Below are 20,178 nucleotides of genomic sequence, written 5' to 3'. Positions count from 1 at the left end.
TGCCAGTGTCTATTAACAACCAGGATGTTGATATAGTTGAGTCTTTTAAATTTCTGGGTATCCAGGTTGCGGCAGATTTGACATGGTCTTTAAATACACTGTCCCTAATTAAAAAGGCGCAACAGCGTTTGTTTTTCCTAAGACGTTTGAGGGCCTCGGGAGTTAGCAAAGTAACTATGCTAAACTTTTACAGATGCTCAATTGAGAGCATTCTGACGTTTGGTATCATTATCTGGTATGGCAACTGCACAGCGAGTGAAAGAAGTGCACTGGAACGGGTTGTTAGGACCGCCAGCAAAATCATTGGCGTGCAGTTGCCAACTATTCATGATGTTTATGGGCTTAGGGTTCTAAAGAGAACCAAAGGTATCATATCGGATCCAAGCCATCAATTTCATGAATTTTTTGATAAGCTCCCATCTTTAAAGCGGTTTAGAGTACTTCGGGCACGTACGAGTCGCTTGAGGGTTAGTTTTCTTCCATCTGCTGTGCGCATGTTGAATGCTATGATTGTATCTCTTTAGTTAATTTTAATTTTATTATTTTTGTGAAATTGTTTGTGATAACCTTTACCATGGATTGCTATTCACTGTTTTAAAAAAGTGCAATGTAATTTCGTCTGTCAAACTTGTTTTGCTGATGACAACAATAAATACAATACAATAATCATACATACACGTAGTATATTTCAATCACACTGTACACGCACTGTATAAGCACACAATAAGCACTTTGTAATATCAATTTTATTACCATTCACAGATGTAAACACATTATGATAAGCAACTATTAAGGTTCAATATGAGGAGTTAGTTAGTGTGAAAGGAATTAGACTAAATGCCTGGATATAGGTAATATTGGCGACTCTAACGTCGTACTATGTTAGGTCTAAATATAACAACTTTTACAATTGAAATAAATAAAGTCATTATGAAATGAATATAATAAAATCTGTACCAATATAGTAGAACAGGATACCTAATAATTAATGTTTATCCATAAAAACGGCAAATTGAGAGAAAATATTTCTATATATAATGAGCAATATTCACATATTTCATATTATTTATGGGTCTATATAAATCTATAAATCTATGGTAAATATATTTCCAATGAAATACAATTATAATGTGGTTGATTGATTAATTAACCACATCAAACAGAATTGAATCGATATAGTGGTATCACATTATATTTTTGTAAGAATAAAAAGTATCCATATGAAGATGAGATCATGAATAGATTAAACAAAATATAATAAAAGGGCCGCTATAAATTTCTTTTTGCTCTTAAATGTATGGTTAATTAGTAGATAAGCTGATCTGAAGAAGTTAACATTGAAAGTATAGGGGAACCTATTAAAGACGAGATTGAAGTTGCAACATTTAAACTAACCTATGAGAGGACTCACTGGGATATTTAAAGAGGATACGACGGACATTCGGGTTGCACTGCTTTGATAAAGCCATTCATCGGCGAAACGCGCGTCAGCACCACACACTGCCGCTGGTCTCAGTAGCAGAATTGTATGCTACGACACACTGAATACATGTTTATGGTTTAGAATGGATGTTTGAGTACGGCTTGTGTCCACAAGTGACAATGATAAAAGGCACATAACACTAATACGAGATTATAATAATGTATGCACTCTGATGATTAGTGGCAGAGAGCAATATATCCTGTATACGGAGCTGTATGGATCATTGATAGCGGCTCCTGTCGTGTAACAACAGTACACGCTAAATAACATCAGTTGATATCTCACTACAAACATAGTAACTCCTAAGGGAATCTAAGTTCTCAATTGCCACGTATGTATGCTATAATTCAGTAACAACAGAAATACGTTGACATAAGAGCTGCCCCAGAATCGAAGGGGTGCCAATAACGGGATATATATCCTGTTAATGTGTTGGTATTGTAAGCAGAGATATTATTGTAGCACAGTGACTCTATAACAGAACCAAGATATGATTACTAAATCCTGGGAAGAAGTGAAAACTGATACATATTATACTCTGTAAATGATACCAAATAACGATCTTTTGATCTAATTCATTGTTATAGTAGTTAGAGATATGAACTGTAAATAAAGCTACTAATCATCATATTGTCACAAACAATGCCTGGGAACATATTCCCCACGATATTCAGTGTACTGAAGAAATAATAAAGATAAATAAAAGTCAATCAGAACACTACTTGCATCCTGATCCATATTACCTAATTATATAATTGACCAACGGCAGGTGTTATTTTAAGCACTATCTTTTTTTCTATTTGTATTTATGTGTATACACACATATATACATATCACACATTCTATCATTTTAATTATTTCGCCTTTTTTGTTCTCTAGGACCTAATTTTAAGCGTTAATAATAAAAGTTATATTTTATTTAGGAATTTAGTTGATACTGACTACCAGGATCCCTACAGTGCACCAGACAGAGATCTTTTCTTTTCTTTGCTTTTGTTCAATGTATGAAGATGTACCATCGGTCAAGGCTGCCATCAGAAATTGTGGGGCCCAGGACTGACAAAACAGGCAGGGCCCCTCTCCCCCAGTATTTCTGCAACTCCAGCCCTGCAGCATCTCTCCAGTACCAGCCAGTCCCCCTTCTGTCTCTGCCAGCAAGCCTCCCCCTTATGTCTCTGCCAGCCAGCCTCCCCTTATGTCTCTGCCAGCCAGCCTCCCTTTATGCTTCTGCCAGCCAGCCCCTCTTATGTCTCTGCCAGCCAGCCCCCTTTGTCTCTGCCAGCCAGCCAGCCTCCCCCTTATTTCTCTTCCAGCCAGCCTCCACTGATGTCTCTGCCAGCCAGCCTCCACTTATGTCTCTGCCAGCCAGCCTCCCCTTATGTCTCTGCCAGCCAGCCCCCCTTGTCTCTGCCAGCCAGCCCCCCCTTATGTCTCAGCCAGCCAGCCCCCTTTATGTCTCTGCCAGCCAGCCTCCTCTTATGTCTCTACCAGCCAGCTCCCCCCTTATGTGTCTGCTAGCCAGCTAGCCCCTCCCTTAAGTCTCTGCCAGCCCCCGCAGGACATGACACACCTTCTCTTCAGGCTGAAATGGACACTCATTGTACGCTGCGAGCCACAGCTTCTCCTTTCCCTGTCAGCGACATGACATGCGCACTCCAACTCTTGCTAAAAAAAAAATTATTGCACAGCGGCCGGCGGCCACGGCAGTACAAGGCAGCGAGCCCCCTGTCACTGCAATTGCATGGTGGTACTTGTTGCTGGTGAGTAGGTGGTAGGCACGGGAGGGAGGGTGGCCGTTTGGAATGGACAGGCCCCCCTTCTCTGTGTGTCCGGGATCGGTACTTGAGTTCCGGCAGTCCCCCTCTGATGGCAGCCCTGACATCGGTGGACAAGTCTTGATGTGGAGTAATGTGGGGCTCGGCTGCAATGCTATGCAATACCGAGATTACTGGCATTGTAGAGCGGAGGCGGAGCCATGATGGCACGATTCAACGCAAATTGAGTCACCGGCTGCCTGTGCCGCCCACTTCAATGAGGAAGTGGGGGGCCGAGTGGCCCCAGTCCCAGAGAGACATGTCCACCTTACTGGGTTGCCGGGGGCACCACCCGATTTTTGGGAGCCTCACAGCCTTTCCGGAAGGGTGGGCAAGTATGTCTTAATATGCACTGTGGTGGATTAGTGCCACAGGCATCTCTGTATGAAGTCCATTTGCTGTCGCATTAGCATAAAGACGCAGTCAAGCTGCAGCAAAAGGCGCAGTCGCGGCTGCAATAGCGTGCACCTCTGATTCAGGCCCACAATCTTCAACCGTTTAAACATATAACATTTTTCTTTAATAAGGACATAAGGGTTTATTAATGCTTTCTCTACAGCCACTATTCTTCCTTTAAAATGCAGAAAACCCTCAACACATCACAATGACAATAGTATTGCGATTCAGCCTGCGGACTCAGCAGCAACAGTATGTAGCAAGCTGAAGAGGTCAGCCAAGGCTAAGACATGAGCTCATTACATGAGGCTGATATCATACACTGGGCTGACCTTTTCATCCAGCTGCCAAGATCCCCGGCCACACTGCAGTATTGTTCCTACTCATTTACACCTGCAATTATATTTAAAGTAGGTATACAGCAGATTAACGAATAACATACTGTATTGTAAATGTAAAAAACCGGACTATGAAGAATAATTGAGCAATATGGAAGAAGAATCATATTTAAGGTTTTATGTAATTTTTCAGTTTGTTTTTTGCACACACTCAAGTCTAGGACATTCTATATACTTCCTTTCCATATAGTCAAAATATTACCAAAGTGAGGATAAACATGGGCATTCTGATATGACAATAGTATTTCCTGGTAAAGTTGGGATAAAGCTGTGCAATATTAATAAAAATACTTAGGGCTTGATACTGAATTGGATGGAATCCAGGCATATGTGTGCACAGAAATAAATGTGTATATTCTCTTCTGTTAGGTATGAGATCCCGGTGGTCAGGATGCCACTGGTCACAATACAGACAGCGGAATCCTGACAGTCAGGATTCCAACACCCTTAGGTAAGTAAGGTAACACTAACCCTCACCCCTAACCCTCCCTCCCCAGTGCCTAACCCTAGTGCCTAACCCTAACCTCCCCCTCACCGGCGCCTAACCCTAACCCTTCCTCCCCAGTGCCTAACCCTAACCTCCCCCTCACCGCCCCCTAACCCTCCCTCCCCAGTGCCTAACCCTAATCTCCCCCCTTAGTGCCTAACCCTAACCTCTCCCTCACCGGCCCCTAACCCTCCCTCCCCGGTGCCTAACCCTAATCTCCCCCCTTAGTGGCTATCCCTAACCCTCCCTCCCCGGTGCCTAACCCTAATCTCCCCCCTTAGTGCCTAACCCTAACCTCCCCCTTAGTGCCTAACCCTAACCCTCCCTGATGCCTAACCCTAATCTCTCCCCTTAGTGCCTTACCCTAACCTCCCCCCTTAGTGCCTAACCCTAACCCTCACGCCCTGATGCCTAACCCTAACCTCCCCCTCACTGGTATCTAACTCTAACCATCCCTCATTACTGCCTAACCCTAATCTCCCCCCTTAGTGCCTAACCCTAACCTCCCCCTTAGTGCCTAACCCTAACCCTCCCTGATGCCTAACCCTAATCTCTCCCCTTAGTGCCTAACCCTAACCTCCCCCCTTAGTGCCTAACCCTAACCCTCACGCCCTGATGCCTAACCCTAACCTCCCCCTCACTGGTATCTAACTCTAACCCTCCCTCATTAGTGCCTAATTATAATTTCCTCCCTTAGTGCCTAACCATACCCTCCCCCCATGTCCAGTGCCTAAACCTAACCCTCCCTCTAACCCCCGATACTTACCTTCGGGATTCCGGCGGTCGGGATTCTGGCATCGAGAGAACGCTGCTGGTATTTTGACTGTCAGCATCTCCCATGCCGGAATGCTGACTACATCCCTTGCAGTGTGCCCGCCACTATCCATCTATCATCATCATCACTGCGCACCTGAACCAGCCTTTACCTGATGCAAAAGACACATCTGAAAACGCTTACATATCACTCTGCATAACCCACAGATGCGTCCACACTCCCTTGCCTATGTGAGAGCACCCTGTTAAACCCTCATTATGTCTCCCCTGTGTAAATTGAGATGTGACTGAAATGAATATGACTCTTCTTGTACATGATTGGTGTCAGAATAAGCAGTGTGTAAACACAAAGCTACCCTTAGCCAACAGGCTTTATATTGTTTTATTGTTTTTTAACCTCAGCAATGTGTAATTAATTAATGTTCTCAACATTTACTATAAATGTCAGACTTGCTGAAGAAAACCAATATTGTATTTCTACCTCAAATAACTTTTATTTTCATGTTCTCAGTAGACTCTGGCATCTACTGAGCATGCGCCAATCTCCAGGAAAATGGTGAGAATGCCATGTTCCTGGAGACATCTGAGGCAAGCTGTCTGGAAACATGGTGCTTGTGCCATTTCCCCAGTGAAATCTGCGCTACTGACAGAGAGTTAAGTATTGGGAATGGGTGCAAGGCATGCGGAATGGGCCCCCCGGGGCCTATGTGCACTGCAAATCCTGCTCCCATTATAGATAAGCCCATGAATGCAGCATTCCATAACACTTTAACAGGGCATTCTGGGATGTCCCAGCAGTAGTCATCTCAAATATTTTAACAAAATAAACACAGCAATGTCCTGCATATCCCTTTTATATTGTTCTTGAACACTGTCAATTGCTAACCAAGAAAGTAGTTTTGTTGCAGAGGTAGCATGTGAGTGTATGAGCTAAAGACCAATCATAAACTATATTCTTTAAATTACAGCTTCTGGGAGGATAGGAGTAATTAATAAAATATTTTATTGGTGATAATGAACTGTTGCTGTTTTTCTGTAAAGCCACAAACATGTTTCCTGCCTTTAAAGTACATATTCATGTTGTGTATATACAGTATTGTGCTAGAGCAAAATACATGTATATAGGGGGTGCGGTGAGCATCCCGACAAGCAGTCTGCCGGAAACCCGGCATCGGAATCCTGAATGCCGAGACAACATCGGCGCCGAAATCCCGACATGACTCGGGTTGTCGACGTCGGGACCCCAGCAGATGGCATCCCGATCGTAAGGACACCGCGGAAAGGTGAGTATCAGCTGCGGGGGGGAAGGGGAGACTTAACGTTAGGCTGCGGGAGGGGGTTAGTTAGGGTTAGGGTACGAGCAGGGGGGGTCAGGTTCAGGTACCACCTGGGGGGTTTAGGGTTAGGCACTTAGGGGGGAGGGTTAGGGTTAGGCACTAAGGGGGGAGGGTTAGGTTTAGGCAGGGGGGGATAGGGTTTGGGTGCAGGGTAGGGAGGGTTAGTATTAGGGTACAGGAAAGGAGGGTTAGGGGGTAAATAGGACAGGGGAACAGTGTACTGACAGACGGCATCCCGTCCATCAGTATTTCATACCGATTCCATATATTGATTTAGGGCAAATTTGGGAAATGGTTTTAAAGTAATATTTTTTATTTGCTGTATACCATTAGTTTTTCTATGATCAACATCATATATCCATTTGTTCTCAGGGCCTGATTCAGAGATGGACGCTATGGCAGCTGCGATTTTATATGTAAGTGAAAATAGGCTAATGGCCCTCATTCAGAGCCGTACGCTCTGAGCAGAGCGCACGCTCTGAATGAGGGCCGGGCTCCTTTTTCATGGAGCGTCCTCCTGGACGCTCGTATAGCTGTGGGTCACCACCCACAGGCTATACGAGCGTGCATTTTGATGGCCGCGATGGTCGTGACCATCGCGACCATCGAAATTGCGAGCCGGAGCCTGCGGTTGAGGTTTTCAACCGCAAGCTCCGGAGTGATTTTGGCTCTATCAGAGCCAAAATCACTCCCACTGACATCACTAGTGATGTCAGTGGGCCGGCTTCTGACGGGAGGCGTTCCCGTGGGAACGCCCCCGTCAGGGAGGCACGCCCCCGGCACGCCCACCAAAGGGGGCGTGCTGTCAATCAACATTGTCAACAAGTCCTTCGCTCGTCGTGTCTGGCGCATGCGCACGACGGAGCTCCCTCCGTCGTGCGCATGCTCAGTGCAGACCATCGACCCACTTGCGAGCGTACAGCCGCTCGCGAGTGGGTCTGAATCAGGCCCAATGTTAGCAAAGATCACCCGAGCATAAAGATGCCCACTGCTGCCTTCTTACCTGCGTGCGACAATGCATACCTGCGTGAATATCGTTAAAATTGACGCACATCGGAGGCCATCTTACCCTTGCGGAATGTCTGACCTGCTGAAGCCTTGGGAGCTCTCCTGACACGCAGAACTGCGCAGGCACTCACAGTGGCTAATTTATGCGTTTAAACGGACAGGCACGCCTGCGGTTTTCTGACCACTCCCCGTTACCACCCCCAAACGCTGACAGTCTGTCACTAACTTTGAGATGGGATCCTCTGTGCGTCCATAATCGTAATGCAATTGCTACGCACATGCAGTGCAGCTTATTGCATGCACGATAGCAAACAATCGCTTGATCTGCGTTAAAATAGCATTAGTGTCCATCTCTGAATCAGGCCCTCAGATCTTAAATGAAAAAGTAACAGATACCTGGCAGTGTTCTTGAGCAGCTAAATACAAATAAAATATCTTCCTTCTGGTGTGTGTCTGTTATCTGGTCTGTATTCTGCAATGATTCTCTCATGAACACTGTTGCAGTTGTTTACGCTGCTGGAGGTCTATATCACATTTACCACAACAGTTTTAAGACTTGTCATCCACATTTTAGAGTGCAACACTTGTATGTTCTTTCATGTTATCTGGTAAAATTGTGGTTTGTAATTGAGAGATGAGCAGAGTATGTATATAACATTAATAGCCACTTTTCATCCAGTTCTTCTTATATTTAGTGCTCCTTGCACGTCACTCTTTCATTCTTAAATAGAACAAATTAATACGTTATAATTTTCTTTTCCCTCTGTAAAAAAGTCAGCTCAAATGTATCCACTTCTTTCCACAGTATAACAGCAAGATTCTAATAAACATAAAAAATGACTAACTATGAAGCACAATACACACCGTATACTGCTGCTGATTATTTACATGCTCTGAGTTTTGAACTGTTCTTTATTCTGAGGAACAAACACTCTATACATTTAAGTAAATATTTATTTTTTGCACCATGTCCTTCTGGCAGCACTACTAGAGTACAATCAAATAAGGTGGGCATTACCTGACTGTCAGATGCCTGGAGAATATGCCTTCAAACACAGGGCCTGATTCAGACCCGCTCGCGAGCGCTGAGCACTCGCAAGTGGGTCAATGTTGGCCCAGTGCGCATGCGCACGAAGGACACGGCTCCATCGTGCGCATATGCGAGACCCGGATAGCGACGGGCAAGCCGGCGCTATGGGTCTCGCTACAAAGGGGGCGTGCTGTCGATGGTGAGTGCTTCAAGTACCTTGGGCCATGGTCATGTAGGGCTTTGTAAGTTAGTAAGCCAATCTTGAAAACAATTCGCTATCTGACAGGCAGCTGGTGAAGGGAGTAGAGAATGGGTGTTATGAGGCTGGAACGGGACTGGTTGGTTAATAGCCTGGCAGCTGTGTTTTGTACCATCTGCAAGCGGTGCAATTCTTTTGTTGGGAGACCAAGGTAGAGGGCGTTGCAGTAGTCTAGGCCTGATAATAAAAATGAATGTATGACTTTAGGCAGATCTTCTGAGGGAATTAAGTGCTTGATTCTGGCTATGTTCCTCAGATGAAAGAATGAGCATTTGATTGTGGATGATACCTGATCTTTAAGTGTCAAGCCACTAACCAGGACAACACCAAGATTCCGCACATGTTCAGTGTTTTGTAATTCTGATCCCCCAATCGTAAATCCGGTTGGTTGGCTATGCTGTAGCCCTGTCATGTGACATATCATAAGGACCTCTGTTTTATTAGAGTTCAGTCACAGCCAAATGGCACTTATCCACTCACGAAGCTCAGCTAGGCAGCCATGTAGGGTTGTTATGGGGTCCTTTGTACCTGGAGCAAAGGACAAGTCCACTTGTGTATCATCTGCATAGCAGTGGTAGACCAGGCCATGATGTCTGATTATTTCACCCAATGGTAGCATGTATACTGCAAAAAGCATGGGAGATAGTGTAGAACCCTGTGGGACACCACATGGAAGTGGCGCTGATGATGAAGAGTTTACTCCAGAAGAAACTCTCTGTGACCTGCCGGTCAGAAATGATTTGAACCAGCTAAGGACTGTGCCATCCAGTCCACAGAAATTTTTTAGGCGCTCAATTAGAGTCTCATGGTTCACGGTATCAAACACTGCAGAGAGATCCAGAAGGATTAACATTGAACAATCACCTCTGTCTCTCAGAAGATCATTAAGCACACATAACAGAGCTGTTTCAGTGCTATGTCTTCTTTCAGCGATGAAAACCCCGCGTCCACTGTTTTTTTAATTGAATCCCGTGAGTATCGGGAGTGTGCATACCCGCGGGATTCCGAAATTGGCCACGAGGGGCACGAGGTTTCAGCCTCGCTAAACCTCGCACCCAATTGAATATACTGCTATTTCCGGTATATAACATGTATCACACTCACTCACTCACTATAAGATCTAATATTCACCTCACATGTAACACACTTGCCATGTTATTCATATAAAACATTTCTACCAGTAATCATCTGTTCCTAATATTTCATATATCGCATCAACTGCAGCATTCTCTATCACATTATAACTCCATAATGAGTGGTGCAAGTAGAAAAAAATTATTGTGGTAGACAAGGGGGGCCATGCGTCACAAGGGGCGTGGCCACTCAAACGAGGACATGTCAGCATGACATTCCACCCATTTCTCGTCACTCTGGGAGCAATCCTCTCCATTCCATCCAAATACACTGTTCTGCCCCTCACTAAGGACCTCATTCAGAGTCGGTCGTAAGCGGCCGCTCGGTCGTACGCCTAACGATCGAGAATCAGAAAAAAAAACAATCGCTCGGCCGGGCGATTGCAACCAAAGTGACGCCCATACATGAACAAAGCACCTCCTCTAGCTAGCGAGTGATAGCAGTTAGCGATCGAGTCAGTCTCTGTATGTTAATTTTCTTCTCATGGTTGTGGCCACTTGTGTTGTGTGCAAATTACATCAAAAGTTAACAAAAAAACACATAGAATAAGCCATCCCCATGAAATATATTTATTCTTATTATTCTCTAATGCAAACACAACTGAATCAATTACAAGCCAATTAGCAGTGTTATTAGCAACAACAAACGATTATTAGCTGTTTGCATTGTGTGGCACAAAATAGAAACATCAAACATAACATCAGTCACATTCGATAGTATCGATTGTACTCTGGTGCTTGAGAGAGCACATACCCAACCTCAAGCTGGATGATCAGCCAGGCCTCTAACCTGCTTGCAGAGTGACGTTTTACTACTTCCGGCCTTCTATGTTGGTCATAGCAGGAAATTTATGTACGCCCCTGAAACGCCCTGAAAACGGTGAGGAACGCCTACGTTTTTAGACCACCACCCCCGTCAACACCCACAAACGGCCTTTCATGTCAATCAACATTCGGAAGCCACTTCCTGCTCGTAAGCCGTACGATCAACAGCATTTTGGATCGCAAGGTCTCGTACGCACATGCGCACAACTAACCGTACGCATGCGTGGTTTGGAAACATCGGATGCGTACGACTGAGCGGCCGCTTACGACCGACTCTGAATGAGGTCCTAAGTGTCTGACAAATGTGGAGCAGACAGCATAACCGATACTCTATCTTCCAATAATCCAGTCAGATGTGGTCTGAAGAATGGAATTTATTATTCAATAGAGGAGCTTGTATGAATGTACACAGGTACGTGCGCATAAGCGAGTATGAGGTAAAACTGTAAATGTAAACAATAAAAGGCAATCACAATATGCACATGGAAATGCAAGGCAAACATATACATAACATGGAATATGCAAACAGCATGAAGTTATACAGTAAGCAAAGTATAGGCTGCAGTGTGACATAGTACGTTAACATACATAACTTGCTAAGCAGATCTATGATGGCACAGTTGAAGCTTAGAAACTCACCATTGGATGCTATAAGGGTGTGGGAGACTCCCAATTTTTCAGGTAGTCCCCTGCAGCCCCGGAAGAGTGGGTAGATCTCCCGCATCCCATCACTTGCTAGTGAAGTGGGCAGGATGGGGAGAGAATACAGGGAATTAGAGGTCTGTAGGGAGGGGGTGGGGCTAAAATGAATTGAGTCGCATCATTTTAGCTCCATACCTTCTCTGAGTAGATTTTTAATATTTGAAGCTCATTTTATACCACATAGTAGCTACACAGTAGTGCCCCAGTTCATATTATGCCATACAGACGTGCTCATAAGATGTTCAACTCATTGTGCTGCTCTGTCCACACCTCCTCCTAGGTGGGGATAATGAGAAAGTGAAGTAAAGGGGTCACTGTCTGACTCATCTGACTCAGCTATTCGGAAAGCAGAACTATGGTAGACAATGGAGGCGCCTGCCGCCAGGTGCCAGCAGTGAAGGGGCACCTCCTCCATTGCCCCCAATATATTCACCCCTCTTAGGGCTATAAATATGTACCTGGAGTGTACCGTCACAGCTGCCCATTACATGGCACCTCTTGCCGGCACCTGAGAAGCCACCATAACCATATACTAGTGGAGGGCTCCGAGTCAGACCATCAGCTGCCGCTTCCGCTTATCTATAGCCTGTCCCCGCTCATTTATGTCACTGCTCCTCAGAAGCTTCTCATGCCAGTGTGACTCAGGCCTCACCCACAACTCCCCATCCCACTGCTCCCTGGTGGCAGTTCTAGCCGCAGACCTGTGCGGTGGCCCTGAGAATAAGTGCGGCTGCAGATCTTCCATGAGCTGGATGTCAACAAGAGGGCATGGGTGGCAGGGGCTCCAATGACTGAGTCTGGGGGCAGATTGTCTAATCGTGGGAGTCTTAGCCACAACCCCTTAATAAAAAAAAAAGAAAAAAACATTGTTGCAGTGCCTCAAGTAACCTTGTGGTTACATTATTGGATACAATGTAGCGTTCCCACCATAGACTTCAATGGAGATTTCACACCATTGACGTTTATGGAGGAGACAGGCTGACCGCACACAGCCAATCAGCGAGCAGCTCCGACGGAGACGCCCGCTAATTGGCTGGCGGCTCCTGCAATGACTGGGCACATGTGTGCCCCAATCATTTACGCGGAGGAAAGGTATGTGTAAACACATACCTTTCCTCCTGTCCGGCATGGTTTCGGGTTTTTTGGTTTAACTGCCTGGTTGCTTACAGGGACCAAAGAGGACAGGAACATCACATAGGAGAGGTGAGTATGGATTTTTTTTTACAGGTACCCCTATGGATTCCTACTGGAGAAGGGGACATGGTGGCATCAGGGATACTAGGTGAGTACTGTATGTGTGTCAGTGAGTATGAGTGTGCATGTGTGTTTTAATAAAATTGTACTTTCGCGGTGTGTATTGTCTTTAAGTATTTCTTTGGCTGGGGAACTACAGGTACCAGCGGGCCCGTAATGCCCTGCATGCTGGTACTTGTGGTTCTCCAAGTACCAGCATGCAGGAGAGGCTTGCTGGGATCTGTAGTACCACAGCTAAAGACAATATTAATATTTCAAATTTTTACACAACACTATACCATCAACCCAGCACCCACTGGCCAGGGGTGCCGGGGATAGCCTCGGGCTATCAGCCTAGGCCTGGGGTGCCCTGGAGAGGGGGACCCCTTTATTGGGGGGGTCCCTACCTCCTGAGGGATGCCTGGGCTGGGCTGACTAGCGGTCAAGGGTAATGCTTTGGCCGGGAAAACCGGTGAAAAGTTTTCCCTGGCTGTGGCATTACTCCCCCGCTAGAAAGAGTCCGGTGTTGGTTATGGAAATTACAGGGGACCCTACTCATTTTGTCCCGTTTGTCCACAACCAGGACCGGATCAGAAAAGCCCTGTGCTGGTACTTAAAGTACAGGGGACCCTACGCATTTTGAACACTATGCGATGTGCATCACATTGTATATCGCATCGTCCCATCTGACATAAAGCACTTCAGATGTGACGATGCGGTGAACAACGTATGTAAACGATAGATTGGATGTACACACTATATGATGGTTGTGCAGATTTGTCATAACTGCCAAGATTGAACGATATATCGTATAGTGTGTACCCACCTTAAGTTTTTTCTTTTTCATTTAATCCTATGTGCGGGGGAGGTTATTTGTTTAGCAAAACTGCACTATTATACAACATATTAAGAGTTATAAAGTTCATATATAAAGTTTGTGTGATTGTCACAATTGATTTATTTAACCCCTTAACCACTGATTCTTTTTTCACCCCTGTGCTGAGTCTGTTTTGTTGTCTGCAGTACAAATACAATTCCAACTTTCTTTGTTTTTTTTCAGCAGAATTTATATTTTCAGAAAACAAAATAAATTTTGGTTCATATCCCCTGACGCAGTAAAGAAAGTCTAATAAAGTTGGGAAAAAAGTCTTGTTTTACTGAAATGTCACAAAAGTGAACTGCAAGGAGATGTGTGTTGTTTTTGTTGTTTTTTTTTGCTAAATGACAAAATATCAGCACATTCATCATTAATTAACAAAATCATTAACTCATCCAGCCTCATTATAGCAATCCTTCAATATACAGTAACCCCATTCTAATAATTATTTTCCTTGTAAGAAAAAACATGTACGGTAAGAATGTATGTATCAGCGAGCGCTCAATCATATATGGTATGGTGTTCTGCCTTTATATACAAATTCCAGTTATCCCTGTTATGATTTGTGAAATTGCTAATACCAAGAAAATAATAAGGTATCACAATATTAAGACTAAACATACAACATACAGCCGGAAGTAATAAGAATGATGATTGGTATGAGTTTTAATCCCACATATAAGGTAATGGGTTGGTTCAGATATAATAAATGTACAGTATAATCACTATTATAATAACGACACACTAGGAAAGAAGGGGTGGACAGGTGAGGGCAACAATATGGAAAAAAAATATGCCTATTTAAGGACAATGGAACTTTCTATATAATTAAAAGGATTTGACTGCCAAGTAATAATTCTTGGATTCTTGTTATTTGCATTTCAATTGCTCCATTTTTTTTCTATTTTTTTCTATATACTTTTATACCTCACTTTTTAACAGTTTATTCATATTTTTTTCCCATATTGTTGCCCTCACCTGTCCACCCCTTCTTTCCTAGTGTGTAGTTATTATAATAGTGATTATACTGTACATATATTATATCTGAACCAACCCACTACCTTATATGATTGAGCGCTCGCTGGTACAAACATTCTTACATGTTTGTTTTTTACTTTGAATATCTTAAAGGTTGAGTGGTGACCTTATCAGTAAGATGCTCCCATTTATACCAACAGTATTGTTGATTAGAGCGCACGTACCAATTTCTATTGTCAATTATTTTCCTTGTACCCATTAATCCCCATATGAATAAATTCCATTCATATTCCTTAACCTCGCTCACTCTCATCAAAAGACTATAATGAGTGCCCAGTGTGACTGTCCATGTTAATATATGCACGTGTCTGCCCTTGTAGTTGTGTACCCAGTGTGACGGTACCTGTAAATGTATGTCTAGTGTGATTGTCCATGTAAATGTATGCACAACATGCATGCACCTGTATATATGTATGTTCAAATGGTTAGGCACACCTGCTTTTCTCCGACCACCGCATCACCTTCCCCAAATACTCACTGCCTGTCAATCACCCTGCGATGGTTCTGCGTGGTCTCCGTGATCACAGTGCAATCACAGTGGTGCCTTCGTGCACACACACTGCAATGCATGCACAGTAAGCATCAATCAGCCAACTGTGAGCGATCCTTAATGAATCTGGCCCTGAGTCCACCTGTTGCCGACGTGTTTGAACCCTGTGTGGGTCTTTGACAAATGAGGGCTAGACAAGTCAATGGTAAAAAAAAAATGCAGGACATCATTTAATGTACTGTATGTAAAACTCTAGTGGTGATGAATTCCATAGACATGAGCTGACTTCTCAGATCTAAAATAAAATAAGAGGCATCCAAAAAAGTGTCATAACACAAGTACACGGGGAAGCGAGTGTGAGAGCAAATGATTGAGTTCCATTATAACATTGCATGCTTTAAAAAGCAAATCAGCTACAGCGTTTAACATCAGAGGGTAGCCGAACCAAATTGGTTTTACATTGTTTTTATTCACATTGTGTTATTTATGAATCATACTTAGAAACTTTGGCCCTCATTCAGAGCCGTACGCTCTGAGCAGAGCGCACGCTCTGAATGAGGGCCGGGCTCCATTTTCATGGAGCGTCCTCCTGGACGCTCGTATAGCTGTGGGTCACCACCCACAGGCTATACGAGCGTGCTTTGTGATGGCCGCGATGGTCGAGACCATCGCGACCATCGAAATTGCGAGCCGGAGCCTGCGGTTGAGGTTTTCAACCGCAAGCTCCGGAGTGATTTTGGCTCTATCAGAGCCAAAATCACTCCCACTGACATCACTAGTGATGTCAGTGGACCGGCTTCTGACGGGAGGCGTTCCCGTGGGAACGCCCCCGTCAGGGAGGCACGCCCCCGGCACGCCCACCAAAGGGGGCGTGCTGTCAATCAACATTGACAGCACGCCCCCTTTGATCGGACACAACGAGCGAAGGACTTTCCTTCGCTCGTCGCGTCTGGCGCATGCGCACGACGGAGCTCCCTCCGTCGTGCGCATGCTCAGTGCATAACATCGACCCACTTGCGAGCGGTCAGCCGCTCGCGAGTGGGTCTGAATCAGGCCCTTTATTCATTATGACATAATCATAAAATCACAAATACAAAGAAAAATTGCATGTCTCTGTTATGTTATGAAAAGAGAATGACCAGTAAGTGTGTTTATTTCCCAGCATTACTCCTTTAACAGTATTACAGACATATGCCCTACAACCACAGCCAAGTGTAAAATCTCATTTTATTAATCCTCGGTAGCTGTGAACTAAGCAAAAAGCAATCATTTTTCACCTCCTGGCAAAACAATTCTCCAAGGACAAATAAATGTTATATGTGTTTGGATTAATGAAGTCAGATTTAATCAGTACATTTCCCTCAGTAATACAAACATGACTTCTTCAACACCAGAGGACTTTGCAACTTGACTGTCACTAGACGGATGTGTCTATAGATAGGTACAAATAACAAAGCATCTGCTTCTCAGAATATTACAAAACTTTCATCTTAATTTAGCAAGAAATTATCTAACTATATTATACTAATTTATGTACTTTACCATCACCTGGAAGTGGGTACGGTGTGGGTTTTTAGAATTTGACTGTCTGACTTTGCCAGTTTTGTGATACTGAAGCATGTTCCAGGGCTGATTCATTTTTGCGTGTGTTCTAGATGTAAAAAAAATAACCACTAGTGAAAATGCGCTTAAATAAAATAAAGTACTGTATACTGATATGGCAAAACAAATTAAAGACAAGTCAAAATAATTATATATATTAATATCTTTATAAATAAAATACATAAACATTTATACACAACTAGCTGGAGTACCTGGCAGTACCTGTGTTTAAATCTTCTAGTTATTAAGTTTTATTATGTGATGTCATCCAAATTCATCCAGTAGAAGGCCCAGAATAGGTTCCCCGGGTCAAAGTTCTGCCCAGTGTCGCCGCATCAAAGTTCTGCCCAGCGTACATCAATGGGAGGTCTGACCAGGACCTCCACCGCCTAGTATGTCTTCTGGGATTCAATGTTACCACTCTGTGAAGTTTTCATCCAAATCCATCCAGTGGAAGGCTCAGAAGAGGTTCCTCGGGTCAAAGTTCTACCCAGCGTACACCAACGATAGGTCCGACCTGGACACTAACCACCCTAAAAACTGGCCAGGATCCAATTGGATCAAGTTAGTTTCATCCCAATCGGTGCAGGGATGTCCGAATGCATAACCGGACAGACAAATAAACTAACAAACAAGCCTTCCATCCAGTGGAAGGCTCAGAAAAGGCTCCTGGTGTGACACCCTTCCCCGCTATAGGGTGACACTCACCAACAATGTCCGGTGGATTGGGTAGGTTCTGAGAATCAGGTACACTGCAACAGGGATGTTTTCTCTTTCTTCCTTGGCAGAGAGGTGAAGACAAACCAACCCCAGACCCAAGAATCACGCAGGGTTAGAAAATCTCAGTTTATTTAACAGACCACGGTTCTGACTTTAGATGATGGAAAAGTTTGTCCATTTTAAACAGTAAAATGAGTAACATCCATGGTACTATAGCATTTCCATACGTAGTTAAGATAATTGACATATAACACACAACCATGTAATAGCGAATCCTTAAATAAGTATTCCTTTTATACTAATAACACTTAAGCAAATCAATATATATTAATTTCACTCTGCCTTAGATACTGTAGGACTCACATGTCCTGACTTAAACCTAGTTGTTTCAATATTGGTGGTGCTCATTAATTGTTCCTGTGAATCTGCCCCCGGATCCATAACAGATTATACTCCTGTTTTGAGTTCACTTGTAAATAAGTCTTAAAAGGCAGTCCTTGGTGCATTGCAAATTTGCAAATATATATGCATATATATATATTTCCATGCAGATAATAACTTTCTGGGCCAGATGTAATCTTCAGCTATAGCTGCTAATTAGGTTTGTAGCTGTAATACTGTATTTGGTATCATCCCCACAGAATACTAATCTGTTGGCAAAGCTGGCACTGTAGTTTATGTAGTCAGAGTTCTCTGCTAAGTTTAGGGTGCAGGTGCCATTACAGTCAGTGGAGCAGAACTCAATCACCTCTCCTGAGGTAAATTACTAAGGCATAGTCACCATACTCCCACAGATACTGAGGGGGATTATTAGTTGGTAGTCAGTATTGGCTGTAGCAGTGGTGAAATTCTGTTTTTCCTGTCTGATTTGTGTCTGACTATTCACTGTTACACGTACAGACCTCTCTAGATGGCTTCACATCAGCATCAGATCAAAGTGGAGAGTCTCAGCTGCTCTTCTCTGTCTCTTTTCTCTGTGCTGTCACATCCCAGTCTCTCAGCACTGGTTCCCCTGCACAGCCTACTACCTCTGGCTGCTGCACTGCACTCTCCTCACAGGCATGGCTCTCCCACTCAGACACTGCTCTCCTTCACACAGCAAGGACAGTCACAGCACCCCCTTCTTCCTGTGTCTCACCCTGCTCCTCTTTTTCTGACTGGGCAAATCACCCAGATCTGTATCACTCCGCCGCCACATTGGAAATCACAGGAGTCATCCAAAATAGTTTCACAATATATATTCCCATGACTGTTATATAGCAACATGTGCTCCTTCTGAGCCTCCTTGGGTCAAGTGATGCCCCTCTTTGGGGGTGTCACACTGGGGTCAAAGATCTGCCCAGCGTACACCTACAGGAGGTCTGACCAGGACCATAACCCCCTAGTATGTTTTCTGGGATCTAAAGTTACCACTCTGTGAAGTTTTGGTCTAAATTATGTGAAATCCATCCAGTGGAAGGCCCAGAACAGGCTCCCTGGGACAAAGTTGTGACCGGCACACTCCGCCATGAGGTCTGACCAGGACCCCAACCACTCCATTAGGCATCCCAGACCAGACCAATAATTGAAAATCTGGCACATATTCGTCAGCAAGAAGGGGGAATCACATAATTATTTGTATCTGCTGCACCATACACAGTAGGCAGGTGCCTTCTAAGAGCCATTTAGTAAATAATTGATATTAAAAAGTAGTCCTAGGAAACCATTAAATGCAGAGCAACATTTGTGAAGGATTTTATGGATATATTATTTATATAAATAATATTTTCCAGTAGCTTGATCTTATGCCCTAGCTGAAGCACTGCATTATATGCAGCATTTGCACAATGACATGCATCGCTAATGTGTGATGAAAAACGACAGCCAGGCATCACTTATACTAAAACCTCTAATATATTCCAAAAGTGTTCAGAGGTACAAGGAAGCTGAAAGCAGCAAAACAAATATTCTTTTTTATTTGCTAAGATGTATTCAAGACAAGAATAAATTCATCCAACAGGGTTGTATGCATCTATAATAGAAATGTCAAAGTTATAAAACTGGCTAAATAAGAAGCACTATTTGGAAAAGTGAAATGAATATGCAGAGAGTCTGACATAACTGTTTGCCTTTATTTCAGCTATGTGAACAAATACCAGCTGCGGAAGATGAGGTTATAACATTTCAGACATACTGCAGTACTGTGTCCTGGTTAGCCAAAGCCCCCCAAGAGAGCAAACTTAGAGGTAAGCAAATACTTAAATCCTCTGTGGTCTGAAGACAGCATATACCTCTACCATTGGGCTAACTTATTCTGAATTAAGGCAACCACAAGGGACATTGCACATCCGAGAATTCTCATATTCTGCAGTATGTTTTCTGTATTATTGCTGAATGGCACACACTGAGGATGATGATAAATTAGTCTCAAGTACATTGTACAACAGTTTTGCATTGTGCTGTGTCTAGTGAACTCACACCTCTTTGGGTATCTGTAAATTGAGTTTCACCTCCAGCAATGGTGTCTCCCGCTGTAAAACTGCATCTTCATAACACTGAATGAAATTTGTGAATATATATAAGGGATTCGTTC

General features: G+C 43.8%; 1 protein-coding gene across 1 annotated transcript in view; it reads left to right on the top strand.

Annotated features, from left to right (window-relative positions):
- Window positions 1-20,178, top strand: part of LOC148505457 (uncharacterized) — a 218,204-nt gene that overhangs the window by 134,252 nt on the left and 63,774 nt on the right. The window contains exon 4 of the mRNA XM_088448269.1: window positions 19,726-19,831. Coding sequence (XP_088304395.1) covers window positions 19,726-19,831 — 106 coding nt within the window. The remainder of the gene's footprint in view (window positions 1-19,725; window positions 19,832-20,178) is intronic.

Source organism: Taudactylus pleione, unplaced genomic scaffold (assembly GCF_031769625.1).
Source record: "Taudactylus pleione unplaced genomic scaffold, aTauple2 ptg000454l, whole genome shotgun sequence".
NCBI lineage: Eukaryota > Metazoa > Chordata > Amphibia > Anura > Myobatrachidae > Taudactylus > Taudactylus pleione.
Note: the sequence above shows the minus strand (reverse complement) of the source record. Positions and strands in the feature narration are given on the sequence as shown.